Below are 16379 nucleotides of genomic sequence, written 5' to 3'. Positions count from 1 at the left end.
CTCAAGCCAAAAGCCTAGAGGAGGAAAATAGTCCCAACCGTAGTAAAAGGACAGAAGTGTTTTGCTACTTCTTGACCCACTGAGGTACAACAAGCCCCATGACCGTCAAAAGAAAGGGAAGTTAGAGCCCTTGATGCAGAAGAAAATACCGAGTGACTGAAGGGACTATAAAGTTCTGTCAGTCTTCAACCCAGTGAAGCGCTTTCTAAATTTGACTAATCTCAGAGACAATCAATCAATCAATTGTATTTATTGAGCGCTTACTGTGTGCAGAGCACTGTACTAAGCGCTTGGGAAGTCCAAGTTGGCAACACATAGAGACAGTCCCTACCCAACAGTGGGCTCACAGTCTAGACACACTCCAAGAACTTCACTGTGCTATCATCTCGCTCTCCATCCCCTGGCCCCCTCCTACCTCACCTCCCTTCTCTCCTTCTCCAGCCCAGCCCGCACCCTCCGCTCCTCTGCCTCTCACCTCCTCACTGGGCCTCGTTCTCCCCTGTCCCGCCGTCGACCCCCAGCCCACGTCCTCCCCCTGGCCCGGAATGCCCTCCCTCCGCACATCTGCCAAACTAGCTCTCTTCCTCCCTTCAAAGCCCTACTGAGAGCTCACCTCCTCCAGGAGGCCTTCCCACACTGAGCCCCCCCTTTTTTTTCCTCTCCTCCTCCCCATCCCCACAGCACCTGTATATATGTTTGTACAGATGTATTACTCTTGATTTTACTTGTATGTATTTACTATTATTTTTATTGCATTAATGATGTGCATCTTGCTTTACTTCTATTTATTCTGATGACTTGACACCTGTCCACATGTTTTGTCTTGTTGTCTGTCTCCCCCTTCTAGACCGTGAGCCCGTTGTTGGGTAGGGACCGTCTCTATACGTTGCCAACTTGTACTTCCCAAGCGCTTAGTACAGTGCTCTGCACACAGTAAGCGCTCAATAAATACGATTGAATGAATGAAAAGAGCCCGGGCTTGGGAGTCAGAGGACGTGGGTTCTAATCCAGGATCCGCCACTTGATGATGATGATGGCATTTATTAAGCACTTACTATGTGCAAAGCACTGTTCTAAGTGCTGGGGAGGTTACAAGGTGATCAGGTTGTCCCACGGGGGGCTGACAGTCTTCATCCCCATTTTACAGATGAGGGAACTGAGGCACAGAGAAGTGAAGTGACTTGCCCAAAGTCACACAGCTAAAGTGGCGGAGCCAGGATTTGAACCCGTGACCTCTGACTCCAAAGCCCGGGCTCTTTTCCACGGAGCCACTTGTCTGCTGTGTGACCGTGGGAAAGTCACTTCACTTCTCTGGGCCTCAGTTACCTCATCTGTAAAATGGGGATTAGGACTGTGCACCCCATATGGGACAGGGACTGTGTCCAACCTGATTCCCTTGTATCTACCCCAGTGCTTAGAAAAGTGCTTGGCACGTTCATTCATTCATTCATTCAATCGTATTTATTGAGCGATTACTGTGTGCAGAGCACTGTAGTAAGCGCTTGGGCAGTACAAGTTGGCAACATATAGAGACGGTCCCTACCCGACAGTGGGCAAATACCATGGTTATTATTACTAAGTGGCAGAGCCGGGATCAGAACCCGGGTTCTTCCGACTCCCGGGCCTGGGCTCTGTGAAGGAGGCCTTGCTGTTTCTCTGCCAATTTGTACTTCCCAAGCGCTTAGTACAGTGCTCTGCACATAGTAAGCGCTCAATAAATACGATTGATGATGATGATCCCCTCATCTTATCCCGACTGCTCCCTCCCTCTGCCCTCCTCCCTCCCCCTCCCCACAGCACTTGTATATATCTGTACATATTTATTACTCTATTTTATTAATGATGTGCATTTAGCTATAATTCTATCTATTCTGATGGTATTAACACCTTTCTACCTGTTTTGTTTTGTTGTCTGTCTCCCCCTTCTAGACTGTGAGCCCACTGTTGGGTAGGGACCGTCCCTATGTGTTGCCGATTTGTAAAAATAATAATAAATAATAATGTTGGCATTTGTTAAGCGCTTACTATGTGCCAAGCACTGTTCTAAGCACTGGGGGGGATACAGGGTACTCAAGGTTGTCCCACGGGGGGCTCACAGTCTTAATCCCCATTTTCCAGATGAGGGAACTGAGGCCCAGAGAAGTGAAGTGACTTGCCCAAAGTCACACAGCTGACAAGTATCAGAGCTGGGATTAGAACCCATGACCTTTTAGACTGTGAGCCCACTGTTGGGTAGGGACTGTCTCTATATGTTGCCAATTTGTACTTCCCAAGCGCTTAGTACAGTGCTCTGCACATAGTAAGCGCTCAATAAATACGATTGATGATGATGATGATGATGACCTCTGACTCCAAAACCCATGCTCTTTCCACCGAGCCACGCTGCTTCTCCCAAGCGCTTAGTACAGTGCTCTGCACGCAGTAAGCGCTCAATAAATCCGATTGAATTGAATGAACGAATGAATCCCCAGTGTATTTCACTGTTCAAGATGCGAAAGAGACATTTTAGACTGTGATCCCACTTTTTAGACTGTGAGCCCACTGTTGGGTAGGGACTGTTTCTATATGTTGCCAACTTGTACTTCCCAAGCGCTTAGTGCAGTGCTCTGCACACAGTAAGCACTCAATAAATGCGATTGATTGATTGATTGATCCATCTTATAAGGTAGATAAATAAAGAAAATAAAATAACCAGACAGGAAATATGCGCAGTATGAAAGGCGAGGAGAATCGATGAAAGCAGTACAGTTTGGGAGAGGAAATAGTCTCAAAATTATACTCAGAGTGGAAATGAGTTCCCCACCAGGTTCACGACGTTTGGGCCCCGGGCAATTAGAAAATTGCCATGAAATCCGTTCCATTCTGATGTCACCGAGTTCTACGTACTCTTCAGTCATCACATTCTATTCCCTCCTCGTTGCCATGTTCACTGATGGCTTCTTTTTCCTTCTGACACCCCATCGGCAAAGTATTTCCGACAGTTCAGCAAGGATGGTGAGAGAGGAAGGGTGAAATGCACTCTGGAGCACTTTAAGAACTCTGCCTATGGGGCACTGCCCAAGGTAGGTCCATTTTGGCAGTGGGAGGCCGGGGGGGTGTCCTGTTTTTTGTTTAATCACCTTCCTGATGATCAAGGATATTGGAAATGTTCCCTGTTGAGTTGTCCCCCCCTTCAGATGCCCAGTCAATCAATGGTATTTATTGATACGATTGATAAATGCGATTGAATGAATGAATATTGAGCGCTTACCGTGTACAGGGCACTGTACTAATGTAACATAGTCGGTAGACACATTCCCTGCCCACAACAAGCTTAGGCTCTAGAGCAGGGGACAGGAATTAACATAAATAACTGCATTATAGATAGGTATGTAACGATGACATTTCTCAAGCGCTTACTATGTGCAAAGCACTGTTCTGAGCGCTGTGGGGGCTACAAGGTGATCAGGTTGTCCCACGAGGGGCTCACAGTCTTCATCCCCGTTTTACAGATGAGGTAGCAGAGGCTCCGAGAGGCGAAGTGACCGGCCCAAGGTCACACGGCAGACAGGTGGCGGAGCCGGGATTCGAACCCCTGACCTCTGACTCCCAAGCCCGGGCTCTTTCCACTGAGCCACGCTGCCACCCAGCCAGTGAGTGATGGCCTCCCAAGCTAATGAACATTATTTCCTTTGGAAAGAAAGCTACGGAGTCGAGTGGGTTCTCTGTGCTAGGGTCTTAGCCCCTTCTCCGTAGGTGGCATTTACCAAGCTGGCACCGCCACGACTGTGTCTTAGCCCAGGTTAACTAGCTGGCATCATTTGAGAGGCAGTCTCCCGGCCACCTCGGGGAACGCTATCTATTTAACGCTATCTATTGGCCACGTTGGTGCTGACTTGGCCTTCTTCTCCCCGCTTCCTGGCTGATGTCGATGCCGCCCATTCGGGGGGTGGCGAGGCTTCCCCCTCTCCGGACGTTTTTCCTCAGGTCAGCGTTTCTCTCGCTCTAGCTGCTGCTTCCCAGACAAGACCCCCATCCAAGACTCCTCTCAAGATGGACTTTCCAGTAGCACCTGTCAAGATGAAGCTCTCTCTGACTCCTCTCAAAGTTCCCACAGCAGTCAGTCTGAAATCGAGGTGAGAAGTGACTCGATTCACTTCTCCGAAGCTGGCCTCCGGCACGCTGGTCCAAGCGTAACCGGCCCCCTTTCTCCATATCCCATTAATCCTCGTTCTTCATACGCAGTGAGCAACCTTTTCCTCAACATACGCAGCCTCCATTCCCTCAGCGCCCTTAGCCAGCTTTCTTCAAGCACGGTTAGCCGTCAGTCTACAAGCGCGAGTGGCCAGGATTCCCAAATCGGCCTCTTTCCCCAGCAAGCCGATATGAACCAAGCCCCTCAAGACGGACCGTCCCCGGAGCCTCTCGCCGACGACACTCCTTCCGAGTCCCTTCGACGTGAAAGCCAAGTCACTGCGGGGCCTCTTCAGGATAGAGCTACCTCCGCCTCTCATCCCAACCCCGAACTCCAAGACGTCTTTGAAGTCACCCCGACTTCTGACTCTTCCCTCAGCAGGTCACTCGCTCCCGAAGACGGGCAGCTCATCTCAGTCTGCGTGTCCTGGGTGACTTGATTGTATTTAGCCAGTTTTTTTTTTCCCACTAGGAAGCTTTGATGGTGATGATGATGATGGTATTTAAGTGCTTGCTGTGTGGCACAGCGCTAAGCCCTGGGGTCGATATAAGCAGATCGAATTGGACACGGTCCCTGTCCCACGCTGGGCTCACAGTCTCAATCCACATTTTACAGATGAGGTAGCTGAGGCCCGGAGAAGTGAAGTGACTTGCTCAAGCACTGTGCGCAGAGCACTCCACCACACTGCTCCCCTCAGCTTTCAGACAGCAGCCCCTCGAGATCGGTGTACTCTCCAAGCCCGAGTTGGTGATGGGCTCTCAATGAGTCCCCTCCCCACTCGCCAGCTTGCAGTTTAAACTCATTCCTACACGCTGCTTCCAAAAGAATTGCTCGCAGGTCGAATTCAAAAATCAGCCTCCCCCCATTCAGATCTTTAATTTAGGGACCGGCGGTTTCTAAACCCTCCGCTCAGCGTTTCAGCACTGCCTTGCCGTAAAATAACTAAGGCCCTCTGCCAGCCCAGCAGCAGTAGCTGCGAAAGTTAGGTGAGCAAACCACTTTGGTCGCACGCTGCTCCTCCGGGCTCTGGGATTTCTTGAGCCCTTACCGTGTGCGGAGCACGGCACGGCGTGTACTAAGTCGCGTAGCCTAGCCGGGGAGCCGAGTTTGAATCCCGGCTGAGCTGTTTGCCTGCTGGGTGACTCCTCTGTGTCTCGGTTTCCTCCTCCGCAGAATGGGGATTCAGTACCTGCTCAGTACCCTCTAGACTGTAAGCTTGTTGTGAGTCGGGAATGTCTTATTATATTGTACACTCCAAGCGCTTAGTACAGTGCTCTGTTCTCAGTAAGTGCTCAATAAATACGATTGACTAACTGTTCGCCCTCCTATCTTAGACTGTGAGCCCACTGTTGAGTAGGGACTGTCTCTATATGTTGCCAACTTGTACTTCCCAAGCACTTAGTACAGTGATCTGCCCATAGTAAGCGCTCAATAAATATGATTGATTGATTGATTTAGATGGTGAGCCCCTCTGTGGGAGAGGGACCGTTTGACCTGATTAACTTGTATCTATCCCTGAGCTTGACACATTGTAAATGCTTAACAGATGCCATAATAATAATGACTAGTAGTACACAGTACAATCAATCAATCAATCAATTGTATTTATTGAGCACTTACTGTGTGCAGAGCACTGTAATGAGCGCTTGGGAACAAAGTCGGTAGACACATTCCCTGTCCACAAAAAGCTTCCAGTCCAGAGGGGGAGTCAGACCTGAAAAGGAACTGTGGATGTGAACATAAGTGCTGCGGGGCCGAGGGTGGGGTGACTACGAAATGCCGAAAGAGTACGGGTCCTAGTGAACCGGTGATGCCGAAGGGAAAGGGAATAGGGGGCTTAGTTGGGAAAGGCCTCTTGGGGATGTGATTTTTTTGTAAGGCTTTAAATGGGGGAGGGTCTTTTAATCGAAAGGCGGGAGGATGTGGGCAAGGGTCAGTGGGGAGATAGACAAGATGGAGATAAAGTGAGTCGGTTGGCATTAGAGGAGCGGATCAGAGACTGTCTCCTAGAGATAGCCTCTCGGTCTCAGGTATTTCTGTGTGTTTAGAAAGAGCCTCTGTCGACCACATTCATGGTTTGTTCTCTCTTAGAAGGGATCATATGCCTGCTGTATTGTCTCTCCTTCCAGACCTTGATTTCCACCATTGGCTGCTGGTTGGCTTGGGACTGTTTGGGGTGGGGGGGACACCCTGTGGGAGCAGGGAGAGATTTGGGGGAGTTTTGTAGTATTTGCTAGACACTTACTGTGTTCCAGGCACTGTACTCATCGCCGGGGTAAATACGAGCCAATCAGGCTGGACACAGTTCATGTCCCTCATGGGGCTCACGGTCTTAAATCCTCATTTGACAGATGAGGTAACTGAGGCAGAGATAAATGAAGTGACTTGCCCAAGGTCACATACCGGACATGTGGCCGAGCAGGGTTCAGAACCCAAGGCCCTGCTGAGAGCTCACCTCCTCCAGGAGGCCTTCCCAGACTGAGCCCCTTCCTTCCTCTCCCCCTCATCCCCCTCTCCATCCCCCCATCTTACCTCCTTCCCTTCCCCACAGCACCTGTATACATGTATATATGTTTGTATGTATTTATTACCCTATTTATTTATTTATTTTACTGGTACATATCTATTCTATTTATTTCATTTTGTTAGTATGTTTGGTTTTGTTCTCTGTCTCCCCCTTTTAGACTGTGAGCCCACTGTTGGGTAGGGACCATCTCTATATGTTGCCAACTTGTACTTCCCAAGCGCTTAGCACAGTGCTCTGCACACAGTAAGCGCTCAATAAATGCGATTGATGATGATGAGGTCCTTCTGACTCCCAAGCCTGTGCTCTATCCATTAGGCCCCCGCTGGGGGTATCTCTGTTGTTCTGAAGGCAGCTTCTAAGGCAGGGACTGTCTCCCCCTTTTAGACTGTGAGCCCAATGTTGGGTAGGGACTGTCTCTATATGTTGCCAATTTGTACTTCCCAAGCGCTTAGTACAGTGCTCTGCACATAGTAAGCGCTCAATAAATACGATTGATGATGATGAGGGACTGCCCTGTTGGGCTTGGGGAAAGGACTTAGAACCACCGGAGCCCCACCAGATTTTTCCTAACGTATCATCCCCGCTCCCAACAAAGTCCCTGGAATCCTGTCAGGATCCAACCTCCAGGTGAGCCCTGGTAGCCAAAACTGGCAACGAGTCACGGGGCCCTTCTGTGCTGGGACTTGGTCTCCCCGTCCAGTCATGCATGGGCATCGTCGTGGTCCTGAAGTAATCCCCCAAAGGACTGATTCCTCCAAAATCCCATTTTCTGGGAGGGCCTCTTATCATCTTCTTCACCGGGGAGGTTTGGCTTTTGAAGATTAAATTCCTGGAACTGCTGCATCTCTAGTCCTAATATATTTGCCCAGCCCTCAACATCCCCCACCCATCCTAGATCTCCCAGTTGGCATGACGCCCTTATGCAACACTCCGTGTATTCTACACTTTAAAAAAAGAGTGTGAGTAGGGGGGTTCAGTTTAGGGCACAGTTAAGCGGAACCGTATGGAAAAATTCAGGAACAAAGAAAATGTTCTAACCGTGAATACGGCTCACCTCCAAGTTCTCAGATGGCACTGTGATGTGTGAAAGCAGGGTGATGATGTCTCAGCCATTTCCCCGCTTTTAGATATGACCCCTCCTCGGCCCTTCCATCCTAGAACTCATCAAACGCTTTTGAGACTCTCGTCTCTCCACTCCCCTCTTCAGTGGCCCGCCTGTAAGCCCTGCTAGGTAATAATAATAATAATGATGATAATGGTATTTCATTCATTCATTCAATCGTATTTATTGAGCGCTGACTGTGTGCAGAGCGCTGTACTGAGCGCTTTGGAAGTACAAGTCGGCAACATATAGAGACGGTCCCTACCCAACAGTGGGCTCACCGTCTACGTTAAGCGCCTATTATGTGCCAGACATTGTACTAAGGGCTGGGGAGGATGCAAGCGAGGTAGACAGCTGACCAATAGGAGGAGGGGCAGCGTCCAGCGCACCCATTTCTCCATTCTTGCAAGATCGTGTATTAAGAAAAAGGTGCATTATATTTATTATTATTATTATTATTATGGTATATGGTAAGCACTTACTGTGTGCCAGGCACTGTTCTAAGCACTACCCGGGGTACGGATCCACCGCCGCACGCACCCAAACCCATGCTCAAACCAGTCCTTCGGGCACCGGAACACATCCTTCCCGGACCTGCGTTGTCCCGCAAACATTCCCTGCCTCCTTTTCGGCATGCCGGCCAAGACGCAGCATGAAAACACACGGCGCGGCGGAACGGAGTGTACCCAAGCAGAGACCAGAAAGGTTAACCGTAGCCGGGCGCCTCGGAGCGATTCCAAATCCCTAGTAATTTTCACTTGCACTGGCCCTCCGAAGCCCCTCTGCCCGACTTGAATAAGCGCTCTACTTCTCTCGGGTCATTTGGCCAGCCGACACCGTCCGTCGTCTGGTGATCTTTAGCGAAAGGCCCTGTCGTGGCGGGATAATACAATATGTTGCCAATTTGTACTTCCCAAGCGCTTAGTACAGTGCTCTGCACATAGTAAGCGCTCAGTAAATGCGACTGATGATGATGATAATACACTCGATCGCCGGCTCTCCCTTTCGCTCCGTAATTATTCAATTAGAGCGATGGCTTGTGGTTTCGGTGCGGCCTGATGTTAGCAATTTAGTATCGACGAAGGGCGAATTGGTGGGTTGGGTCTAGAATGAGCGCCGCTGGGAGAGAAAGCGGGCTCCTTGAGAAGAATCAGATTGCTGGGGTCCCCCAAGGTTGCCAGCATTAAGGTTGGGAGGTGAAGGAGAAGAGCTGCGGCCTTCTCCCCCACCGCACATGCGAGGTAGTCGGTCAGTTATCATCCTCATCATCGTCAATCGTATTTATTGAGCGCTTACTGTGTGCAGAGCACTGTACTCGGTGCTTTGGAGAGTACAATACAACAATAAGCACACACGTTCCCTGCCCACAGTGAATTAGATCTGCTGGTCAAGGGACTCAATCAATCAATCGTATTTATTGAGTGCTTACGGTGTGCAGAGCACTGTACTAAGCGCTTGGGAAGTCCAAGTTGGTAACATATAGAGACAGTCCCTACCCAACAGTGGGCTCACAGTCTAAATGGGGGAGACCGAGAACAAAACCAAACATACCTTTCCTTGGCTTCCCTTCCAAGCACAAGGCCGTCTCCTGCGCCCATAGGGTGTCACAACCTTGTTTTCGTAGCAGGCACAGTTGGAATAGGAGCATAATAATAATAATAATAATAATAATAATAATGACATTTATTAAGCGCTTACTATGTGCAAAGCACTGTTCTAAGTGCTAGGGAGGTTACGAGGTGATCAGGTTGTCCCACGGGAGGCTCACAGTCTTAATCCCCATTTTCCAGATGAGGGAACTGAGGCCCAGAGAAGTGAAGTGACTTGCCCAAAGTCACACCAAATCTGATTCTCACCTGGGTTTTTTTTTTTACCCAATACTGACTACCGTGCTTTGCGCACAGTAATAATAATACTAGTTAGGGTACTTGTTGAGTTCTTACTTTGTGCCAAGCACTGTTCTAAGCACTGGGGTGAGCCCACTGTTGGGTAGGGACCGTCTCTATATGTTGCCAACTTGTACTTCCCAAGCGCTTAGTACAGCGCTCTGCACACAGTAAGCGCTCAATAAATACGATTGATTGATTGCAAGGTAATCACGTTGTCCCACGTGGGGCTCCCTGCCTTAATCCCCCTTTTACCGATGAGGTAACTGAGTCACAGAGAAGTTAAGTGGCTTGCCCGAGGCCACACAGCAGACAAGTGGCGGAGCCGGGATTTGAACCCATGACCTCTGACTCCAAAGCCCGGGCTCTTCCCACTGAGCCACGTGGGACTAGATTCAGGGAAGGAGTGACCTGCCTCCTTGCTGCCAAGGAGTATTGTTTGACCCGTTTCCTGCCGCGGCTAAGTGGGGTGATTGAGTGTCCCGCTGTCGACCCCCGGTCCACATCCTCCCCCTGGCCCGGAATGCCCTCCCTCCCCACATCCGCCAAGCTGGCTCTCTTCCTCCCTTCAAGGCCCTACTGAGAGCTCACCTCCTCCAGGAGGCCTTCCCAAACTGATCCCCCTCCTTATCCTCTCCTCCTCCTCCCCTCGACTCCCTCCCTCTGCTCTACCCCCTTCCCCACCCCACAGCGCTTGTGTATATTTGTACATATTTATATTTCTATATATTTTATTAATGGCGTGTATATCTCTATAATTCTGTTTATTGTGATGCTGCTGATGCCTGTCTACTTGTTTTGTTGTCCGTCTCCCCCTTCTAGACTGTGAGCCCGTTGTTGGGTAGGGTTTGTCTCTATATGTTGCCAAATTGTACTTTCCAAGCGCTTAGTCCTGTGTTCTGCACACAGTAATCAATCAATCAATCAATCGTATTTATTGAGCGCTTACTGTGTGCAGAGCACGGTACTAAGCGCTTGGGAAGTACAAGTTGGCAGCATAGAGAGACAGTCCCTACCCAACAGTGGGCTCACAGTCTAGAAGGGGAAGACAGAGACCAAAACCAAACATATTAACAAAATAAAATAATTAGAATAGATATGTACAAGTAAAATAAATAAATAAATAAATAAATAGAGTAATAAATATGTACAAACATAGATACATATATACAGGTGCTGTGGGGAAGGGAAGGAGGTAAGACGGGGGGATGGAGGCGTGGGCGAGGGGGAGAGGAAAGAGGGGGCTCAGTCTGGGAAGGCCTCCAGGAGGAGGTGAAAGCACTCAATAATGCGATTGAATGGATGGAGTGGGCTTAGAATAATAATAATGGCATTTATTAAGCACTTACTATGTGCAAAGCACTGTTCTAAGCACTGGAACTCCTCCACAATGGGGAATGGCCCCCCACCTTGCTTCCTCCTGGGCTATTTCCACAGCCCGTTCAAGCGATGTTTTTGAAGTCTCAGGAAAGCACCTCCCATCCGTCGGTTCAAGTTCCAACCTCACTCGTGTTTTTAGGTAAAGTGTCTTTTTGGCCCTGATCCGTGTAGAACAAATCAACACCAACTAGAAAATATAGCTATTTGCAAAGCAGGGAGCACAGTTAAACCCTAAGGAAATGTGTACTTCCCAAGCGCTAGTTGTACTTCCCAAGCGCTTAGTGCAGCGCTCTGCACACAGTAAGCGCTCAATGAATGCAATTGAATGAACGAATGAGTGAATATAGGTTATGAACAAAGGAGAACTCTGGCGTTGCAGTGCCAAGCGTTTGGCCAAAATGATCACATCCGATCCTCTGGTGACAGAGTGGAATGGAGATTTGAAAAGTCTTTGACCGATTTGATCAATGCAGCCTGTTTGACCTGTCTTCTTTTCCTCATCTTTCATGTTGGGTGTGCCACTTCTCACATTACTGTTCCTTTGCCCCGATTAAGACCCTGTATATATGTATATATGTATGTTTGTGCATATTTATTACTCTATTTATTTGTACATATTTATTCTATTTATTTTATTTGGTTAATGTGTCTTGTTTTGTTGCCTGTCTCCCCCTTCTAGACTGTGAGCCCACTGCTGGGTAGGGACCGTCCCTCTATGTTGCCAACTTGGACTTCCCAAGCGCTTAGTCCAGTGCTCTGCACACAGTAAGCGCTCAATAAATACGATTGAATGAATGAATGCATATTCTATTTATTTTATTTTGTCTATATGTCTTGTTTTGTTGTCCGTCTCCCCCTTCTAGACTGTGAGCCCGCTGCTGGGTAGGGACCGTCCCTCTCTGTTGCCAACTTGGACTTCCCAAGCGCTTAGTCCAGTGCTCTGCACACAGTAAGCGCTCAATAAATACGATTGAATGAATGAATATTCTATTTATTTTATTTTGTCTATATGTCTTGTTGTCCGTCTCCCCCTTCTAGCCTGTGAGCCCGCTGTTGGGTAGGGACCGTCTCTATGTGTTGCCAACTTGGACTTCCCAAGCGCTTAGTCCAGTGCTCTGCACACAGTAAGCGCTCCATAAATACGATTGAATGAATGAATGAATGAATGCCATTTGTCATTTCATCTTTCCTTATGGATCCCTCCACAATCCACCACTGCTTGATTCCTTAGCTTGTCATCCCGACACCAAGTCTGATTCTCACCTGGCTTTTTTTTTTACCCAATACTGAGTACAGTACTTTGCACACAGTAATAATAATACTAGTTAGGGTACTTGTTGAGTTCTTACTTTGTGCCAAGCACTGTTCTAAGCTCTGGGGTAGGTGCAAGGTAATCACGTTGTCCCATGTGGGGCTCACTGCCTTAATCCCCCTTCTACCGATGAGGTAGCTGAGGCACAGAGAAGTTAAGTGGCTTGCCCGGGGCCACACAGCCGACAAGTGGCGGAGCCAGGATTAGAACCCACGTCCTCTGAAATGAATACTGTTATTACTGCTGATGAAGAGCAGGGGCGGAGCAGAGGCACTTCCCTTAAAGCTTCCCCCATCCACCTCTTCCCATTCCCAGATGGAGAAACAGTTCAGACCCCTGCGGGTTCACCAGGGTGAGGATTTGGTAAGTCACACGGGCTGTCCTTGGTTCTGCGGCGCGAAGGAAGTAGAAGCAATACGAAGCTGTGGGTGTTTTGTTCGTTTCCTTGGCGTTTTAAAAAATATTTAGGCGCTTACCATGTGCCAGACACCTCACTAAGCGCTGGTGTCTTCCTCCAAGAAGCCTTCCCTGATTAAGCCCTCTTCTCCCACTCCCTTCTGCGCTGCGCTTCCTTGCCCCTTCACTCATCCTCCCAAACCCGCAGCATATACGTATATATCTGTAATTTATTTATATTAATGTCTGTCTCCCCCTCCAGACTGTGAGCTCATCACTATGGGCAGGGAATGTGTCTGTTGTTATAGTGAACTCTCCCAAGCGTGTAGTACAGTGCTTTGCACACACAGTAAGCGCTCAATCAATACGGTCGAATCGGGTTGGACACAGTTCACGTCCCACATGGGGCTCACAATCTTAATCCCCATTCTATAGATAATAATAATAATAATAATAATGTTGGTATTTGTTAAGTGCTTACTATGTGCCAAGCACTGTTCTAAGCGCTGGGGTAGATACAAGGTAATCAGGTTGTCCCACGGGGGCTCACAGTCTTAATCCCCATTTTACGGATGAGGGAACTGAGGCCCAGAGAAGTGAAGTGACTTGCCCAAAGTCACACAGCTGACAAGTGGCAGAGCCGGGATTTGAACCCCTGACCTCTGACTCCAAAGCCCGGGCTCTTTCTGCTGAGGTACCCGAGGTGCAGAAAAGTGAAGCGATTTGCCACACAGCAGACAAGTGCAGGAGCGGGATTAGAACCCAGATCCTCCAGCTCCCTGGCCCGTGCTCTTTCCACTGAGCCACTCCACTTCCCACATTACTGTTCCTTTGCCCCTATGTGGGACAGGGACATTGCCCAACCCGTTTATCTTCCACCTACCCCAGCATCAAGAACAGTGCCTGGCACTTAATAAGCCATGTATATACATGTATATATGTGCAAACATGTATATATGTTTGTACATATTTATTACTCTATTTATTTATTTATTTATTTTACTTGTACATATCTATTCTATTTATTTTATTTTGTTAGTATGGTTTTGTCTCCCCCTTTTAGACTGTGAGCCCACTGTTAGGTAGGGACTGTCTCTATATGTTGCCAACTTGGACTTCCTAAGTGCTTAGTACAGTGCTCTGCACACAGTAAGCGCTCAATAAATACGATTGATGATGATGATGATAAGCACTTAACCAATACCATTATCATTATTATTATCATTTCCAGTCCAGTCCAGTCCTCCTCATTTTGCTGAGTGCCGGCTGGGCCCAAAAATGAGGCAGATGCCCAAAGGTGAATTCCCCTTCTTGAAACCAATTAATTCCATCCAGTCTCACGTCAGCGGGCTCCAAAACTGTCGCGCGCCGAAGGAGCCGGGACGGACAGCTCTTCCCATTGGCAAAATGGGGTTTTAATACGTGTCCTCCCTCCTACTTAGACTGTGAGCCCACTGTTGGGTAGGGACCGTCTCTATATGTTGCCAATTTGTACTTCCCAAGCGCTTAGTACAGTGCTCTGCACATAGTAAGCGCTCAATAAATACGATTGATGATGATGATCTATCCCAGTGGCTAGTACAGTGGTTGGCATATGGTAAGCGCTTAACAAATCCCGCAGATATTAGTACTTTATTGCCAGGGTAGCCTCCCCAGCGCTTAGAACAGTGCTTTGCACATAGTAAGCACTTAATAAATGCCATCATTATTATTATTATCATCATTTCTGCACCCTCCTTTCCCAGGAACCTTTCCCAGGTTTCATTTCGCTGTTGTAATTTGGGAGGTGTAGCCGTAATTACATCCGTATTTATTTACATTCATGTCTCTGTCTCCCACTGTAGACCGTGAACTCGTCGTGGGCGGGGACCGTGTTTACCAACTGTTATGCTGTGCTCTCTCCGGCGCTTAGTACAGTGCTCTACATGCTCAATAAATAAGACGGATTGAAGCCACCTTCTTCATCAGGGTACTTAGCTTAAGGCTGCCTGGAAAATCCTAGAGCATGGTGTGCTGTGGGCCTGCTGAAATTTGGGAATGAAGGAAATGGTTGCTTTACAGAGAAGCAGAAAACGCTTGTCTTTTCCTTTAAAAGAAGGCAGCCTGTCAGTCAATCGTATCTACTGAGCGCTTAATGTTCAGAGCACTGAAGCAGAAAACACTTGTCTTTTCCTTTAAAGGCCCGAGGCTGGGGCAGCCTATCAATCAGTCATATCTACTGAGCGCTTAATGTTCAGAGCATTGCACTAAGCACTTGGGAGAGTACAGCAGTATAACAGACACATTCCCTGCCCAAGTCCCAGTGCTGGACTCTTTTGGAACTCAGTCCCAAAGCTTGGGATTGGTCTGGGTGTCTTCCCTGAGTGATCTTTCTAGGATAACCACTTGTCCGGAGTTTTACCAGCCAGCCCAGTTTTCAGCGGGCCGGTCTCCTGTTCGGAGCCAATTTGGCATCAGAATGGTCATTTCAATTTTAACCTGCCAGCCCCCCTCCAAAGCTAGGCTCTGAAGTTGGGCCCTTGTTTATTTGCTGGTTTTCCCAGCCTCCAGGGCTTACCCTTAATCAATCAATCAATCAATCGCATTTATTGAGCGCTGACTGTGTGCAGAGCACTGTACTAAGCGCTTGGGAAGTACAAGTTGGCAACATATAAGAAGCGCTTAAGTGCTTTCCAGCTGGCAATGGGTGCCAGGGAGAAAGAGCCATTTCTGATCATGCCTCATTTGCTCTACCATCCATTCAATCGTATTTATTGAGGGCTTACTGTGTGCAGAGCACCGTACTAAGGGCATACAGCTAATGGCGTTTTTAAAAGAAGCTATATTCCCATTGGGTTATTGCTTGCAGCCGTGAAAAGATGTGGTTGTCATCTAATGATTCTGAAAATATTCTATGGACCGCTCCTCCTCAAAGACGAAATTGGGTAGAGATTTAGGGGCTGCTGTCCATGTAAAGAAAATAAATAGGAGGAGTTTAGAATCATGAACTAAACATAATGTGCTCATTTGTCTTATGTTGTCTTTTTGCCATTATAATTGACTACAGTAAGCCCAGGCTAGCTAGAGAAGCAGTTTGGCCCAGTGACAAGAACACAGGCCCGGGAATAAAACGACCTTAGTCCTAATCCCAGCTCCACCGCTTGCCTTCTGTGTGACCTCGGACAAGTCATTTAATAATAATAACAATAATAATGGCATTTATTAAGCGCTTACTATGTGCAAAGCCCTGTTCTAAGTGCTGGGGAGGTTACAAGGTGATCAGGTTGTCCCACGGGGGGCTCACAGTCTTCATCCCCATTTTACAGATTTGGGAACTGAGGCCCAGAGAAGTGAAGTGACTTGCCCAAAGTCACACAGCTGACAAGTGGCAGAGGTGGGATTTGAACCCATGACCTCGGACTCCAAAGCCCGGGCTCTTTTCCACTGAGCCACGCTGCTTCTCTAAGCAGCATTTCACTATTTCACTTCTCTGTGCCCGTTTTCTCATCTGTAAAACCCCCTCGCTGTCCCCTAGACCGTGGACCCTTTGTGGACCAGGGATTGCATCCTGCTTAATTTATCTTGTCTCTACCCCAGTGCTTAGTACAGAGCTGGGCAAATAG

At 48.3% G+C, this 16379-nt stretch overlaps 1 protein-coding gene across 2 annotated transcripts in view; it reads left to right on the top strand.

Moving 5' to 3' along the window:
* Positions 1-16379, top strand: part of RMDN2 (regulator of microtubule dynamics 2) — a 117130-nt gene that overhangs the window by 25086 nt on the left and 75665 nt on the right. The window contains exon 3 of one of the 2 annotated variants that reach the window (XM_038752037.1): positions 3989-4555. The exons of the other annotated variant lie outside the window; for it this stretch is intronic. Within the exon in view, the coding sequence (XP_038607965.1) occupies positions 3989-4555 (567 nt within the window). The remainder of the gene's footprint in view (positions 1-3988; positions 4556-16379) is intronic. 2 annotated transcript variants of the gene reach the window in all.

This window comes from Tachyglossus aculeatus, chromosome 1, assembly GCF_015852505.1.
Source record: "Tachyglossus aculeatus isolate mTacAcu1 chromosome 1, mTacAcu1.pri, whole genome shotgun sequence".
Taxonomy (NCBI): Eukaryota; Metazoa; Chordata; class Mammalia; order Monotremata; family Tachyglossidae; genus Tachyglossus; species Tachyglossus aculeatus.
The sequence above is the reverse complement of the archived record's forward strand: the minus strand, read 5'-3'. Positions and strand labels throughout refer to the sequence as shown.